Source organism: Schistocerca serialis, chromosome 1 (assembly GCF_023864345.2).
Source record: "Schistocerca serialis cubense isolate TAMUIC-IGC-003099 chromosome 1, iqSchSeri2.2, whole genome shotgun sequence".
Classification (NCBI taxonomy): Eukaryota; Metazoa; Arthropoda; class Insecta; order Orthoptera; family Acrididae; genus Schistocerca; species Schistocerca serialis.
The window spans coordinates 708,074,980-708,092,782 of NC_064638.1; the positions used below are offsets into that span (position 1 = coordinate 708,074,980).

The following is a 17,803-nucleotide window of genomic DNA, read 5'->3' on the forward strand; positions in this document are numbered from 1 at the left end:
GTAAGCATGCAAGGAAAGCAACAATAACTTTTCTTTTATCTTATTTTTGCCATTTAAACAATAAGCCACCGTCAGGTGGCTTGCGGAGTATGGATGTAGATGTAGATGTGGAAGAGGGGGGTGAGAACTCTGTGCATACTCACTGACAGTGGCTTCTGGATCATTTTCCTGTGTAAGGGCCAAGGTGTGGCACACGAGACCATCAAGAGCAGATGTAACCACCCAATTGGTAACAGGGAACCACTGCATTGTCTTTTCACTGCCTGCTGGTGGCAACTTCCCCAGAACAAGGTTTGCAGGTGTTTTCAGAGAACTTCGTGAGCAAACCACTATATCATTCCATACATCAAGTACTGACTGACTGCCATCATCCCACTCCAGTTCTGTTATTGTTTTAGTCTCTGAAATTACAAAATATTCATTAAAATTATATTCATTATTTCCTAACTGAATTCTAATAGACATAAATACAGCTATAATCTAATAGAGATAAATTTTTTGTACTTACTACCTGTGCTGAAACTTTCACTGTAATGAACCATCATATGGCATTAAAACTGAGCAGGACCAAATGGATAAGACAATACTATGAATGTCAAAGAAACAGATTCATGCATCGGTCTAGTTTCCAGTTTAATGTGTCATGAAGTCTTATTTTACTTATTTGCAGAAAATCCCATAACATGATCAATGCCATGAATCATGTTTTACAGACATTTAACATAACTGTAATAAGATCTTAATTTCTTTATCTTAGATCTACAGTTTCTCCTCATCTCTCAGAACATACAGTGATGAGCCAAAATATTACAACCACTGCCCACCACAATATTTAGTGCTGCTAGGCGGTGTTACACATGAGGACATAACATACTAAGGAAAGAATATAAGCAGAGTAGAGAGAAATGGACGAATGGTTCTAGTGACAATTTTTTATTTTTATTTTTTATTTTACACATCTAATTCCATAAGACCAAATTGAGGAGCAAATATCCAAGATCATGGAACACGTCAGTACATGAAATTACTACATAAAAGTAATAACAGATGAAATAAAATGTTTATGAACCCAAAAAAAGACAAGCCATAAGTTTAAGTAAACATAATCAACAATATACCATAGGAATCGACTTAAATATTTCAGGGAACTCCTTGTCAGAATACCCATGAGGAAACTCTTCAGTTTCAAATTGAAAGTGCATGGATTACTGCTAAGATTATTGAATTCTTGAGGTAGCTTATTGAAAATGGCTACAGCAGTATACTGCACATGTTTCTGCACAACAGTCAAGGAATGCAATCCAAATGTAGACTGGATTTCTGCCTAGTATTAATTGAGTGAAAGCTGCTAATTCTTGGGAATAAGTTGATACTGGTAACAAGAAATGATAGTAAAGAATATATATATTGAGAGGCCACTGTCAGAATACCCAGACTAGTGAACAGGACTTGACAAGAGGTTCGCGAACTTGCACCACTTATTGCCCAAACTGCCCATTTCAGAGTCAAAAATGTCCTCTGAGTTATCCCAAAATACAATACCATATGACATAAGCAAATGAAAATAAGCAAAGTAGACTAATTTTTATGTCAAACGATCGCTTACTTCAGATACCGGTCAAATGTTAGAAATGGCAGCATTAAGTCTTTGAACAAGATCTTGAACGTTGGCTTTGCACAACAGTTTACTATCTTCCTTAATGCCTAGGTATTTGAACTGTTCGGTTTCACTAATCATATGCCCATACTGTGAAATTAAAATATTGGGTTTTGTTGAATTGTTTGTTAGAAACTGTAAAAACTGAGTCTCACTGTGATTTAGCATCAGTTTATTTTCTACAAGCCATGAACTTAAGTCATGAACTGCACTATTTGAAACAGAGCCAATATTGCATACAACATCCTTTACTGCCAAACTAGTGTCGTCAGCAAACAGAAATATTTTGCAATTACCTGTAATATTAGGGGGCATATCATTTATATAAATAAGGAACATGAGTGGCCCCAACACTGATCCCCAAGGCAGCCCCCATTTGACCATAGCCCACTCAAACACCACATCACAGTCATTCTCAACTGTGCATAATGACCTTTTGTTGTCTGTTGTTACAGTAAGAGGTGAACCAATTGTGAGCTATTCCCCGTATTCAATAATGGTCCAACTTCTGCAGCAATATTTTGTGATCAGTACAATCAAACGACTTAGTTAAATCAAAAAATATGCCCAGCATTCAAAACGTTTTGTTTGATCCATCCAGTACCTCACAGAGAAAAGAAAATGTAGCATTTTCAGTTATAAACCACATCTGAAGCTGAACTGTATATTTGATAGCAAATTATGTGATATAAAATGATCAATTATCCTTAGATACACAGCCTTTTCAATAACTTTAGCAAACCCTGATGGCATAGAAATAGGTCTAAAATTGTCCCTTTCTCCCTTTTTATAAAGCGGCTTTACAAGTCATAACTTTAATCATTCAGGAAACTGACCATTCTTAAAGGAAAAATTACAAATGTGGCTAAGTACAGGACTAACATGTCTAGCACAGTACTTTAATATTCTGAACCAGAAACTGCGAAATCCACAGACATAGGTGACTTAGACAAAGGGTAGATAGTTAAGGCCTGGCACCTTGAAATGAGCATCACAGAACCAAAAGAGCTGCTCTGTTGTTCACAAGCTGCTGTCATCAGTAGCTATAGAAAGTGGTTGAAAGATGGTGAAATCGCAAGTATGTGACAAGGTATTGGATGTTCATACCATATAGCATACAGTGGAGGTTGGAGTCTAGCACGCACTGTAAATCAGGATACGTAGCAATCTGTGGCAGATCTGATGACAAGAGTACAATGCTAGTTCAGGCTCGTGTGTTTTGGAGCACATTGTCCAGAGCACTGTATTGAATATGGAGGCCCACAACAGACAACCTCTGTGTGTTCCCCATATTGACCCAACAACACTGTCTATTATGATTGTAACGAGCATGGGATCACTGATACTGGTACCATGGATCAATGGAAACATGTCTCCTGGTTGGATGAACTATGTTTCTTGTTATACCAGGTCGATGGTCATGTCCAGATAGGCCATCATCCTGCCAAACAACTGCTCAAAACATGTATTGTGTCCATGCAGACCATCTGCAACCCTTCATGCTTAATGTCTTCCTAAATGGCGATGGGATCTTACGTTAAGGTAACTGCTCACGTCAAAAGGCCAGAATGTACCACAGTGATTTTAGCAGAACAGTAGTGAACTCGCATCATCATTGTCTTGGTCACAAAATTCACCTGATCAGAACGCGATGGGAAACATCTGGGGCACTATCAGGTGACAGCTCCATGCCCACAACAAAATGAATTTCATGACCTGTGCTCGACGTTTGGTGCCACATGCCACTAGAAACTTACCAAGGACTTGTCAAATGCATGCCAAACTGCTGAACCATGTTTCTACAGCGGAGCAACACATTATTAAGCATAATGTTTGCACCTTCAATGTACCTTACATTTTAGGTGTCATGTCTGCAAACTATTATAATTATGCCTTCAGGAAACTGATAGCTTTCATTGCATTTAATTCAACTACAGTGTCAGGTTAGAGATAGTTGGGAATCATTCCACTGAAATCCAACTGAAAGGATTGTGAGGCAACCAATAACTTGGCTCAGAAATTTGGCCAAAAACAGGGAATAATTAAAACAGTATAAGGGTTTGAATCTCCTTGCCTGTATTCTGATCAAAATTAAATCCTTTTGGCTCTGAAAACTGAAAAATCTTTAAAGAATACAGAGCTCTCTTTGCATAGTTCAGTGTTTCTTGAATACTGGTACTACCGCATTACTGAAACAAATAACTGTCAAAACTATTTAGTCGATAAACTTCATACGGCTTAAAAGTCTTTTTCTTAAAAGTAAATGAACAGTCCTTTCTTGCATCATTTTTCATTGACTGACTGTGACGCACTCTCAAGAAATTTAAAACATGCAAATGTGATAATATCACTACAGATGCAATTGTTCACTAACCTAATGGTTTCTGTTACACTATTGCCAACTTTACTATAAAGATGGAGCGACAGTGACAGACGTAGACAGACCTTTTAGGTGTTCCTCAGGAAAGTACGTTGGGACCCTCACTATTCATGTTGTACATTAACGATCTTGCAGTAAATATTAACAGCAACCTCTAACTTTTCATAGATGATGAAGTTTTGGAGTACTGCGTTAAAAAAGCTACATTAATATTCAGTCTGATCTTGACAAAATTTAAAAGTGGTGCACAGAAATGTAAAATTGTGCATGCCACAAAATGAAAAAACATACTATCCTATGACTACAATATAATTCAGTCACAAATGGAATAAAAAAACTCATACAAATACCTGGATGAAACAATATGAAGAGATATAAAATGGCACAATCACATTGGCTCATCATACAATGCAAGCAGAGAAATATGCCTCTGAGCACAGCCTAATGACCATAACCAGCCTTGCGCACAGAGTTTCAATGAAGCTCACAATTCGCAGGATTGTCTTCAGAACTGATCGTGTGTCCTTGGTGCTGAGTCAAGTAGAAAGACTGAAACAGTGACTTAGAAGGTTCTGTGATAAGCTATGGTGGGACTTCCTGGAATTGGGCCATAGGATTGAGATCTGCAGAGTCCCCATAAAAGGGTCTGGTGTGCACTACACATCAGAGGCTGCTACCATGGTAGTTCACTGTGTGAGAGGTGCAAACAAGAATTTTTTTAGATTAGGAAACTCTCCATCCAATGCAGGTAATAATCTCTGTAGGAAACCCAGAAGTATCCGTGTCAGATCAAAAGAAATACCTGCCACAGGTGAGAGTATTAAAATCTTAGTGGTTAACTGTCAAAGCATTTGCAACAAAGTGCCCGAGTTTGAAGTGCTCATGAAAAGCAGTGAAGCTCACCTGAAATTGATAGCACTGAGATTTTGGGGGAAAATTTAAGTGTATATAAAACAGGTAGGCAAATGTGAAATGGAGGTGGTGTATCTGTCACAGTAGACAAGAAATTGAAATCCACCAAGACATAAATTAAAGCTGCACATGAGATTGTTTGGGCGAGACTCAGTATCAGGGGTCAGCATAAAATAATAACTGGATCCTTCTATCGCCCACCAGACTCATCTCATAATGCAACTGAAATCTTTAGAGAAAATCTCAATTCACTTGTACATCCCCACTTACACTTTAATCACTGACAAAGACTATAATCATCCAACAATTAATTGGGAAAATTACAGTTTTATTAGTGGTAGGCGTAATAAGAATCCCTGTGAAACATTACTAAATGCCTTGTCTGCGAACTACAGATAGTTAGTAACCCCACTCATGAGGAAAATATATTAGATCTAATGACAACAAATCGACCTGACCTCTTTGAGGATGTTCATATTGAAACTACTATCAGTGACCATACCAGGGTTGTGGCAACAATGATTAACAAAGTAGAAAGGACAACTAAAACAAGCACAAAGATATATATGTTCAGTAATAAGGTAAAAAAATTAATATCTCAATGAGGAACTTGGAACTTTCAACACAGGGTAGGAGAATGTAGAGGAACCATGGCTCAAGTTTAAATGAGTAGTTAACAGTGCACTGAATACACATGTACCCTGTAGAACAGTTCATAATGGTGGGACCCACCATGGTACAGTGTAACTGTAAAGAAACTTCTAAAGATACAAAGACTACTGCACAATTGGTGTAAAACAAAGTTTAGGACTATAGAGAGGGAGATGCTGAATGAAATGCATTTGGTTGTCATGAAAGCAATGTGTAAAGCACACAATGACTACTGTAGCAGATTACTGTCAAATGATCTTTCACAAAAACTAAAGAAATTCTGGTTGTATGTAAATGCTGTTAGTGGTACTGAAGTTAGTGTCCAGTCCCTAGTGAATGAGACAGAAAAAAACTGAAATTAAAGTTAGCAAAGCAAAAGCTGAAATACTTAACTATGTTTTAAAAGGTTCCTTTACAAAGGAAAGCCCAGGAAAATTGTCCCAATTTAAAGTATTAGTCAGTGGTGTTGAGAAACAGCTGAAATTATCAAAATTTACAAAGGAAAACCCAGGAGTATTGTCCCAATTTAATCCTTGTACCATTGAAAAGATGAATGAAGTAAGTATTACAGTCAGTGGTGTTGAGAAACAGCTGAAATCATCGAAATTGAACAAAGTTCCAGGCCCGAAGTAAGCCCATTCAGATACTACTCTGAATTTGCGGCTGAGTTAGCTGCTCTTCTAACTATAATCTATTGTATAGCTCTCAAACAAAAAACCATCCCCAGTAGTTGGTAAAAGCACAGTCACACACATCTACAAAAAGTGTAGTAAAAGTGAGCCACAAAACTACCACTGAATATCTTTCACATCAATTTGTTGTCGAATCTTGGAACATAATCTGAGCTTAAACATAATGAGTTATCTTGAACAGAACGACCTCCTCAAAGCCAATCAGCATGTATTCCGAAAACATCAGTCATGTGAAATTCAACTCGCACTGTTCTCACATGACGTACTGAAAGCTTTTTGGACCAAGGCAGTCAAGGCCAAATAGTATTAATTTCCAAAAAGCATTTGACTCAGTAGCACACCTACCTTTATTGTCAGAAGTTCAATCACATGGAGTATCAAGTGAAATATATGATGGGATTGATGACTTTTTTGGTAGGTAGGATGCAGCATGTTATCCTAGATGGAGAGTCATTGTCACATGTAGAAGTAACTTTGGGTGGGCCCCAGGGAAATGTGTTGCGACCCTTGCTGTTAATGTTTTATATAATGACCTTGCAGGCAACGTTAATAGTAAAATCAGGCATTTTGCAAATGATGCAGTTGTCTACAGCAAAGTACTATCTGAAAGAAGCTGCCTAAATATTCAGTCAGACCTTGATAAGATTTCAAAGTGGTTCAAAGATTGGCAACTTGCTTTAAATCTTGAAAAATGTAAAATTGCACACTCCACAAAAAAGAGCGGGGGGAAGACTGTAGTACCACTGAGTTTCTGCTGCAATCAACCAACTCATATCAATAACTGTGTGCAACACTTTGTAGGGGTAAGAAATGAAATGAAATGATCACATAGTCTCAGTCACGGATAAAGCAGGTGGCAGACTTCAATTTCTCTTCACTTAAAACTTCCGGGCTGATAGGCCGTGGTCGAAGTATAAAACTCTCTCCTGACGTTTCGTCTCCGACTGCGGGAGACATCCTCGGAGGTAAAGCGGCGAACTGCGAAGAGAACTCGACGAAGCGCTGATTATATAGGCAGTACAGAGGACGCCACAGTCGATCACGTGGCGTCGGCTATGAGATTGTCTCTGGTAATGCCAACATTCTCGATTGAAAGTAATCGATCATCACGCTTGCGGTGCAATGCTGACATCCAAATTTTATCCAGTTTAACATCTTCGTCTTTCCTGTTAAAATTATTACGATGTTTATCAATCTCGAGAGCCTCTCTATACAAGCGTGCATAATAATGTGAGGTTTTTGATATGACACTCGTCTCGCTGAATTTTATTTCATGATCACCTTCCTGGTAAACATGTTCCGCTACGGCTGATTTATCCGTGTGACCCAGGCGGCAATTCCTCTTATGTTCAACAAGACGGGTGTTCACACTTCTCTTTGTGGTGCCGATGTAAACCTGTCCACAACTACAAGGAATTTCATATACCCCCGGTGTAGCCAAAGGGTCTCGTGCATCTTTTGCCGACCTTAAAAATTCTTTTATTTTTCTGGTGGGTCTGAAAATAGTTTCCACCCCATACTTGCCTAAAACTTTCCCAATGCGGTCTGTGACCTTACTAATGAACGGAAGAAAAACTTTGCCCTTGGACGACTGTTGTTCGTCGTTACTCCTGATTCTCTGCCTAGAGCGAAGTGCTCGATCTATATCCTTGCTAGAATAGCCATTCTTCATGAACGTTGACCGTAGATGTTCAATCTCATCTTTTAAATAAACAGGTTCACAAAGTTTGTACGCCCTGTCTACCAAAGTTTTCATTACACCTCTTTTTTGTCTAGGGTGGTGGTTTGATTCTTTGTGTAGATAACGATCAGTATGTGTGGGCTTTCTATGCACCTTATGGCCCAACGTTCCGTCCCGTCGTTTAATCACAGACACATCCAGGAAGTTCAATTGCCCATTCCTTTCCGTCTCCATAGTGAATTGGATTTTCGGATTAATGCTGTTTAAATGTGTTAGGAAGGCATCCAACTCCTCTGCTCCGTGTGTCCATACTACGAACGTGTCATCGACGTAGCGATACCATGTGGCTGGTCTCTTACTGGCAGTCTGCAACGCCCGTTGTTCAAAAGTCTCCATAAATAAGTTAGCCACAGCAGGACTGAGAGGACTGCCCATAGCCACCCCATCAATCTGTTCATAAAAGTTATTATTGTATTGAAAGTAGGTTGTGGTGAGGCAGTGTCGGAATAATGCCACAATATCGGTAGGAAAAATATCCGCTATGCATAAGATGGCTTCGTTTACCGGAATCGTGGTAAATAACGACAACGTCAAAACTGACGAGGATATCATCCGGGCCCACGCTCATTACCTTTAACTTGTCAATGAAATGAGCTGAATTTTTAATATGACTGTCCGTCCTACCAACATAAGGCTGCAGCATTGGGACAAGGTGTCTAGCTAACCAAGCTAGCGGACCAACACACGAGTTCACTTATCAACTATACGACTGACATGTTCCTGGATATGTAAGAGGACTATATTTTTAAAGGATTAATTTTTAATTTACCCTAGGATGCCTGGGGGGGGGGGGGGGGGGGGGAGGGGGGGTTTCGTTGAACCCATAATTTTTTTATGTCCCCTGCTTTTGCCCAAGTAAATTTCATACTACATATTCCCTTTGAGTTATTGTTTGTTGGCTATTTTCTGAAACGTTAGTATCAATATATTTTATAGAAAATTCCTGCTTTGAAAGAAAAAATACATAAACTTATTATGGGTCCAACAAACCCCCCCTTAGGCTTCCATGCTATAGAAAATTTCCGTTGGTAGGATTACATATTTCTCATCTCTACAACAATGCAAGTTAGTTTCTTGTTGGTTGGTATTCTTGATATTCACAACAATCGGTTTACTTTCAGAGAAAGTGATTGCTGATGTCAGACAGCTGTTACTTATCTTGTAAACTTGCAGTGAGTTAGTGCAGTTCCCAAAACATAGGCCTCCAGTAACTTTGGTGTCCTACATAGCAAAAACGAATTCAAGTAAAAACTTACTGATGTCAACAATGCACCAAGATAAAGGCACTGTTGGAGGAGAAAAGAATAAAACTGAGATAAATGCATATTTTAATTCCACTAAAGGCGTAATTGATACCATTGATCAAATGGCGCTTATCTACACCTGCAAGAGGGGAGCAAAGAGATGGCCTCTATCTGTATTTTACTCTCTCATCGACATTTGTGCTATCAATGCAACCACCATATTCATCCAACAACATCCAAGATGGAATGAGAAGAAACACAACAAACGGAAAGTTTATCTTCTGCAAGCTGGGATGGAACTAGTGAAATTACAGGTAGAAGAAAGAAGTGCCAATGCAAGAAGGTTATCTAACCAAATTGTTCCATCAATGGAGACTATTCTACAAAAGAAAATCAAAGAAATGACAACAGGAGCACATCAGCCTCCTGCAGTGAAAGGTCAGTGACATATTTGTGTAAGAAAAGCTAAAACAAAGAAGCAGACGTACAACAATCTAAGTAAACCAAAACAGTATTGTGGACAGTGTCATAAACATGTGTGTAACACACATTCAGAAAAAATTGTGAAGTGTGTCTCTTGCCTTGAAGTTGAGGACTGAGAGTTGTCTATTGTATATGAACACATTTGTATTTTGTATTGTAATATGTCAATTTTTTATTCACTCAATCCAATATTTATAACAATTAACAACATTATTGAACTGATGCCTTAGTTAAAATACATAAACCATTTTGAAAGTTGTAATTTTTCGTCAGTAAATTTATTTAATACCTGTGGGCCGCCGAACCCCCTCTTAGGCATCCAAGTTGGCTTGGGCGTCCTAGGGTTAACACAATCAGTATTACTTCTCGTGTCATCATTGACAAACCAACTATTACCCATTTTCACAAAAATCATGACAATCATCAATGATTATGAGAGAGAGAGAGAGAGAGAGAGAGAGAGAGAGAGAGAGAGAGAGAGAGAGAGAGAGGGGGGGGGGGGGGGGAGGGAGGGAGGGAGGGGGCTGAGGAGGTGTGTCAAAACTGCAAGTATTTTAAAGGTAATTAACAGAGTGCACAAGCATCTGTGGAGACACATTGCACAACCATAATTTGCTTCAGGTACCTCAGTTCAGAGTAATTTCTTGAGTGTATCTGTTTAGCAATTCTATTCCCAGTCTTTTTTTATTATCTATATGTAAACTGTTCAAAACACAATAAATAGCTTGGTGGAAGACACTTTTCACCACACAATCTATTAGCATTTCATCTCATTTACAGGTGAAGAATGTGAGGAATAACTGCCTCTATGAGAGAAGATGTAAGTCTAATTTTACTTTCAGGAGATCTGTGAACAGTGTTATTCCAAGAGTTTTCTTAAAAATGGGTTTCAAAAATTGTTAGCCATTTTCCTTTGCAAGTCTGCTTAGATTTTTTGTCAAATTTTTGAGTGGAGAAAAAACAAGACTCCATAAAAATTATACAATGGATATTGACACCACAAGCTTCACAAGTTTGAGGGTCTTCTGGATGAATGGCAGTAGCTGATGTTGCAGTAGACACTTGTACTGCTGCCTGAGTGTTTGTGGCAACTGTCCTTGCTTTGTTGTTGTGCTGTGTACTGTAAGTATGTTGTATTTTTAGACAGAGGTTCCAAAAACGCAAGAAACACGTGCAATGATGACACAGGAAACATTTGAAACTTTGGTGATGGAAACGGTCAAACAATCAGAGCAGAATGTCGCATTACAAACACCAGTAGACACTTTAATAATGAATAATGGGTTTCAACAGAGTGAACTAGCTGGGATGATACAGGCAAAAGCTACATTCAGTGTAACTGTTCCTTTAGTGGATCTCATTATGGCTAATTTCATGGCTCCTTTCTTGGATAAACCCAAGGATGTGTCAGCCTTTACTGACAGGCTGAAAGCTGCTGCTACTCAGGATGAAGTTACAGTTAGTGGGTGAAGCAAAGATGTACATCATGTATCATGAGGGGCTGAATAAGGAGTGTACGTTTGAACAACTTTATCTTCGGTCAACAATGTGAAGTGCCAAGACATGTTGCACAATTGTGAGTCTTTTAACCCAACTAAGTTTTTAGGTGCAATGCATCACTTTCTACATGTTACGAAACAATGAAGTACCAAGTGTTTTAAATATATACTTCTCCCTCACCACCTACCACTGACATATGCATATGTTTGTCATTTTCAGATATTTTGACACATACATTGTAGATGGAAAGTTAATTAGGGACTATCAGTGTTACCACAAGCAGAATAGTGTTAGATCCTTAGAGCAGATCAGGAAAATCAATGTGCAAAACTGCAAGTTAACACAGAATGAGGAGACACATACAATTATTCTTAAAGAGGACCTCCACTCTGTATGTCATGAAGAGAACAGATAAATAATTCCAAGGATTTGACTGCTGCCACTAAAGTTGCTATGCAACTAGAGAAAGTAGACATAGCAAGTCAGTTGCTGGATAAAAGGAGTGCTTTTTTTTTTCCTCAGAAGTGAAATGATATTGGCATGGATACACGGGCAACATTCAGAAACAATGCTGCCAATGACAATGCTATGAATGTGGGGTGGTGGTCATTAGGTGTGAGTTTGTCAAAATAAAAGGTGAAGTTAACAGCATCATGGTAATGGTTCTTTAAAACCCCAATAGAAATTGCTCAACTGATGGACGGCATTCCCAACAAAGTGTAATGCTACTAAGGCATATGCAGAGGCAGAGTGCTGCTTGGTCGGCATGGTAAACAGAATGGAACACAGGTTTTTTTGTGGACACAGAGGCTCATGTGTCAGTAGCCAGCCTGGACCTCCTGGGCAGGCAGAGACTGAACTCTCCACAACATACACGAGGTGGTATCATTGGAATCAACACTTCTCAGTTTCTGTATTGGAGCAAGGAATTTTCAGGAATATATGGAAAAACTGACCCCTGATGGTGAGGGGTACTGTGTAATATTAGGGCTGAATTTTCTGAATAAGCATCACGCAAAAATTGATTTTTTGCTGCACATTATCAAATTTGGTGGAAGATTGCTCTTGCCGGGGACTGATACTTTCTCACAAGGTTCACCAGTCAAGAAGGTGGAGCCAAGTTAACTGCAGACACATTCACTAAAGCTCAGTTCACATGATAAAGTACCAAGAAGTACAGGGAAGCTACTATGGGAGAGTGTGGCTACTGATCTACTTAACAGTAAGTTCTGCATTACAGAGCCTTGGAACACAATGACAGATTGGATATTTTGGACTGTTGTCAACATACAAGCATGGCATGGAAAATGAGGAGTACATGATTCTACTGAGTGTGAATAATTTTGGCTCTGACTCAGTAGAGCTGCCAATCTGGATATCCTAGACGAGGATGACGTAGACAGGTTGAGTGGAGTCATTGATGCATGCACAAGAAAGTACAGCATTTAAAAGGAAGAGATAGGACAGTTATGGAAAACCTGTCAATATAATTCATGGATATGTTCAATCTTAGTGGACCGTTATCAGCAACACACGTGATGCAGCATAAAATCCTAACAGGGGATAATCTTCTGGTCTGCATGAAGCCCCTTACAGAGTACCTCTTCACTTGCAACTGATAATGGTGGAATTCAACAATGCACAGTTGAAGGACAGCATTACTAAGGATACTGATAGTTCCTAGGGAGCACCTACTGCCAACATGCCGAGATCATCAGATGGGGTGAAGAAATACAGGTTTTGATGTGATTACTCATATCTGAATCCAAGAATGATGATGGATGCATATCCTGTACTGAATATAACAGAAATGTTGGACAACCTAGGTAAATGTAAATGCTTCCCCATGATGGATTTAAAGAGCAGATACCACCAGTTAGGAGTGGTTTCAAGAAACCGGCTGAAGACCACATTCACTGTTCCATGGGGACACTACCAGTATCGACAGATGTCATCTGGGCTTAAGAATGCACCAGTCATGTTCCAGAGGTTACTGGATGGAGAGCTAAGGGGATCCAGGCAAAGTCAATGTATGACCTATTTAGACGATGTTTTTTCTAAAGATCTAGAAGTATAGCACAACTGGAGAAAGTGTTTAAGAGGCTGCATTTCGTACATTCAATGTTAAGTACTGAAAAGTGGCATTTCGTGTCTGCAGAGGTAAACTATCTATGTCATGTGATTAGCCACGACAGTGTGAAGACTGACCCAAGTTTGAAGTGTGCTGTCTGTGATTTCTTACCACTGCAAACAACACAACAACTTCAATCATCTTTAGCCCTATGTAATAACTACAGAAAATTTGCCAAAGGGTTTGCTGAAATCACTAAACCATTAACTCACTTGGCATTCAAGAAATTGAAAGAGGCACTAAGAATCAGCCCCAAAAATTTCCCAATTACGAAAATGAATTCATCCCATCCTGTGTCGTAAGTGACCAGGTGATTGGATGGGTTGTGAACAGAATTACTCACCCAAGGAATTTCATTCATAAAGAACAGTTTCCTATCAACAGGCAATTATTCAAATACCAGCATTTGCTTTGTCTGCAACAGCACATACATAATCAGTTCACTTCATATCCCAAATATAGTTGATTCCTTGCTATTTGTACAATACATTACTGATCACATTTGTCACTCATGGTGTTAACAAAGGCTATTCAATTTTTATACTAGATTAAGTGCACAACTTAACCAGTCCATATAATGAGCAACTAGCAAATATCCATACCAGGTTAATTTGGTCAAAATTCAACAATAATTTTCATTAGATAACAATTCATCACATATAATCTGACCCTCTAGGACACTGTAAAACTGCAAGTATTACTATGCTGTCAGTCATTAACACATTACAATGAACAATAATGGACCTATTATACTTCATGAGGCACACACTAAATTAGTTATACATCACAGTAGATTCACTACTAAGAATAACATGATACATTCTGCTGTAAAAAAAATTTTCAATCTAGTTGCAAGCTGTGATATAAATGCCATTTCAACGTATTTTGCTTAGGAGATGCCTAACTTAAAAGTTTTTTGTAAGATAGTGATTACATCTGGTTATTTGTATCCACAGTTCTTAAAGTATCACATGTGAAGAGTGCAGGCTGGTTTCACACAATCATCTGGTTGTCTGTCTGTCCAGCTGTTAAGAACCCTTTTTCTCAGGAACTGGTAGACACATCAAATTGAAATTTTTGTCACATACTACAGTGGCATAAAAAAATTTAAGCTTCCACGTTAATTCAATGAAAAGGTACGGCCATTTAAAATATATATGAGAATCATTCAGTAAGTAATGCCCTACATTTTTTTAAAAAGCCATTAACATACACAGACAAACATTCTTGTTGGTGCTTCACATTTGATATTTGTTCTGTGCATCAGTGAAGTTTCAAACCATTCTGGCACATGGCAGAGCCATAGTACAGCGTCAAAATGGTGTCCATATACAACTCATGTTACAGGCAGTGTGCTGTTACTGAATTCTTGTGTGCAGAAAAAAAACCTTGGTGAACATCCATAAACGTTTGTGAGCAGTGTATGGCAATGCTGCAGTTCATAGTAGTACAGTTGGGCAATGGGTAAAGAAAGGTATAGCCGCAGGAAATGCAGAAACAGCACTATGATCAGACACATTCGGGATGTCCTGTCACAGTAAACCTACAGTCCAGATCTAGCACCCTTGGACTTCCATCTCTTTGGGCCGCTTAAAGATTCTCTACAGTGAACACACTTTGAAGATGATGAGAGTGTCAGCCATGCAGTGGAAACACGGCTACGCATATGGGACAAGAGCTTTTACCAGCAGGTTGGTTGGTTTAAAAGAGGAGGAAGGTACCAACCTACTTCGTCATCAGTCTCTTGTACAACACGAGAAAGAAATAAAAAACCACAAGAACGAAGGAAAGGTAACAAACACTAAAAGGAACAAAAGAGGACCAGAAAACAACAGAGAGACGCAAGAAACAGTTAGAAGAGAGTAAAACAAGAAAGCAAATTACAGTGGCTGGCTGACCACAAGAATAAAAAGGAGAAGCCAGCCACTCTGCAACACATTAAAACCTCCACCCTAAAAGCGCTAGGGTGGAGTACACAGAGGGACAAAGGACATGAGCAAAAACTTAGAGCAAATGATAAAATCCATCCTTACGAATAAAATGTAAAACTAGAGCTGCTGTTGACGCATTGTCACCCAACAACGAAGGCAGGGTTCTGGGAAAGTTAAACGTCCGCTGCAGAGTGGCTAGAAGTGGGCAGTCCAGCAAGAGATGGACAACTGTTATTTGCGAGCTACGGCAACACCGAGGTGGGTCCTCGCGACAGAGGAGGTAACCATGCATTAGCCACGTATGGCCAATGCGAAGCAGGCAGAGGACAACCGGTTCCCTGCGAGAGGCCCACATGGAAGACTTCCACACATTTGTATTCTCCTTAAGCACACGCAGTTTGCTGTGTGTACTATTACGCCATTCCATCTCCCAAAGTCGAAAAACCCTGCAGTGTAAGACAGAATGCAGGTCAGGTTCAGAGAAGCCGATCTACATAAGCGGTTTCCGCATAGCCTGTTTGGCCAGCCTGTCGGCAAGTTCATTGCCTGGGATTCTGATGTGACCTAGGGTCCAAACACCACTCAATGACTGGACTGTTCCAGGGCATACATGGACTCCTGGATGGTTGCTACCAAAGGATGATGAGGGTAGCACTGATCGATAGCTTGTAGGCTACTCAAGGAGTTAGTACACAGAAGAAATGACTCCCCAGGGCATGAATGGATGTGCTCAAGAGCACGAGATATAGCCACCAGCTCTGTAGTGAAAACACTGCAGCCATTGGGCAAGGAATCCTGTTCAGTATGTCTCCATGGACATACACGAAACTGACATAACCATCAGCCATCGAGCCATCAATGTCAACAACCTCATGGCCTCGGTACATGTCAAGAATTGACAGGAAGTGGCAGCAGAGAGCCACGGGGTTAACTGAGTCCTTAGAGCCACGTAATAGGTCCAGGCGAAGCCGCGGCCTAGGTGTACACCATGGAGGTGTACGTGAATGGACCTAAAGTATAAGTGGTAAAGGCAAGGACTCAAGTTCGGATAGAAGGGATAAGGCACGAACTGCAATTGTAAGCCCTGACCTGGGCTGCTGATGTGGGAGATGAACCACATTGGGTGGAAAAAGGAGATGGTAATTCGGATGCGAAGGAGGACTACGAACATGTGCAACGTAACTGTTGAGCAGTTGTGCGTGCCTAACTTTCAATGGAGGGACCCCAGCCTCCACCAGGAAGCTGATCATCGGACTCATCCTAAAAGCTCCTGTTGCTAGTCGAATGTCACAGTGGTGTGCTGGGTCGAGTAAATGCAATGCTGAGGGCACCCCGGAATCATAAACCACGCTCCCATAGTCAAGGCGAGATTGAACAAGGGCTCTGTAGAGCTGCTGCAGCATAGAGCGATCTGCACCCCAGTTGATGTTGCTCAGGCAGCAGAAGGCATTGAGGTGCTGCCAGCAGATCCGCTTAAGCTGACGAAGGTGAGAAAGCCAAGTCAATTGGGCATCGAAACCCAGTCCTAAGAATTGATATGTCTTCACTACAGTGAGTGGATCGTCATTAAGGTAAAGTTCTGGTTCCAAATGAACGGTACAACGCCGAAAGAAGTGCATAACGCATGACTTTGTAGCCGAAAACTGGAAACCGTGGGTTAGAGCCCATGACTGCGCCTTGTGGATCGCTCCCTGTAGGCGCCGCTCAGCAACACCAGTACTGGTGGAGCAGTACGAAATGCAGAAGTCGTCTGCATACAGAGCAGGTGGGACGGAAGCCCTACAGCTACTGCTAGACTGTTAATGGCCACTAAAAATAGAGATACACTCAATACGGAGCCCTGTGGGACCCCACTCTCCTGGATATGTGGGGAACTATGGGAGGCACCAACTTGGACGAACTGTGGGAGGCACCAACTTGGACACGGAAAGTATGAAGCGACAGGAAATTCTGGATAAAAATTGGGAGCGGGCCTCGGAGACCCCACTCGTATAATGTGGCAAAGATATGATGTCGCCAGGTGGTGTCATACGCTTTTCGTAAATCGAAAAAGATGGCAACAAGGTGTTGGCGTCTGGCTGTTCGGATGGCAGACTCAAGGGACACAAGATTATCAATGGTAGAGCAACCCTGGCGGAAACTGCCCTGGCATGGAGCCAGTAGGCCACGTAACTCCAGGGCTCAACCTAACCACCGACACACCATACTTTCTAGCAAATTACAAAGAGCATTGGTCAGGCTGCTGGGCTGATAGCTATCCACATCAAGCAAGTTTTTGCCAGATTTGAGCACTGGTATGATGGTGCTCTCTCCTGGCATTGCGATGGAAAGACACCATTGCACCAGATCCAGTTGAAGATGACGAGGAGATGTCGCTTGTAGTCAGACGAGATATGTTTAAGCATCTGACTGTGTATCCAATCTGGCCCAGGAGCTGTGTCGGGGCAATGTGCAAGGGCACTGTAAATTGGGTGTTATAGG

At 40.4% G+C, this 17,803-nt stretch overlaps 1 protein-coding gene across 2 annotated transcripts in view; it reads right to left on the reverse strand.

The window, feature by feature from the left end:
* The window catches only part of LOC126480968 (acylamino-acid-releasing enzyme-like), a 119,990-nt gene that overhangs the window by 47,050 nt on the left and 55,137 nt on the right, over window positions 1-17,803 (reverse strand). For both annotated transcript variants that reach the window (XM_050104402.1, XM_050104410.1), the window contains exon 9: window positions 144-401. In XM_050104402.1, coding sequence (XP_049960359.1) covers window positions 144-401 — 258 coding nt within the window. The remainder of the gene's footprint in view (window positions 1-143; window positions 402-17,803) is intronic.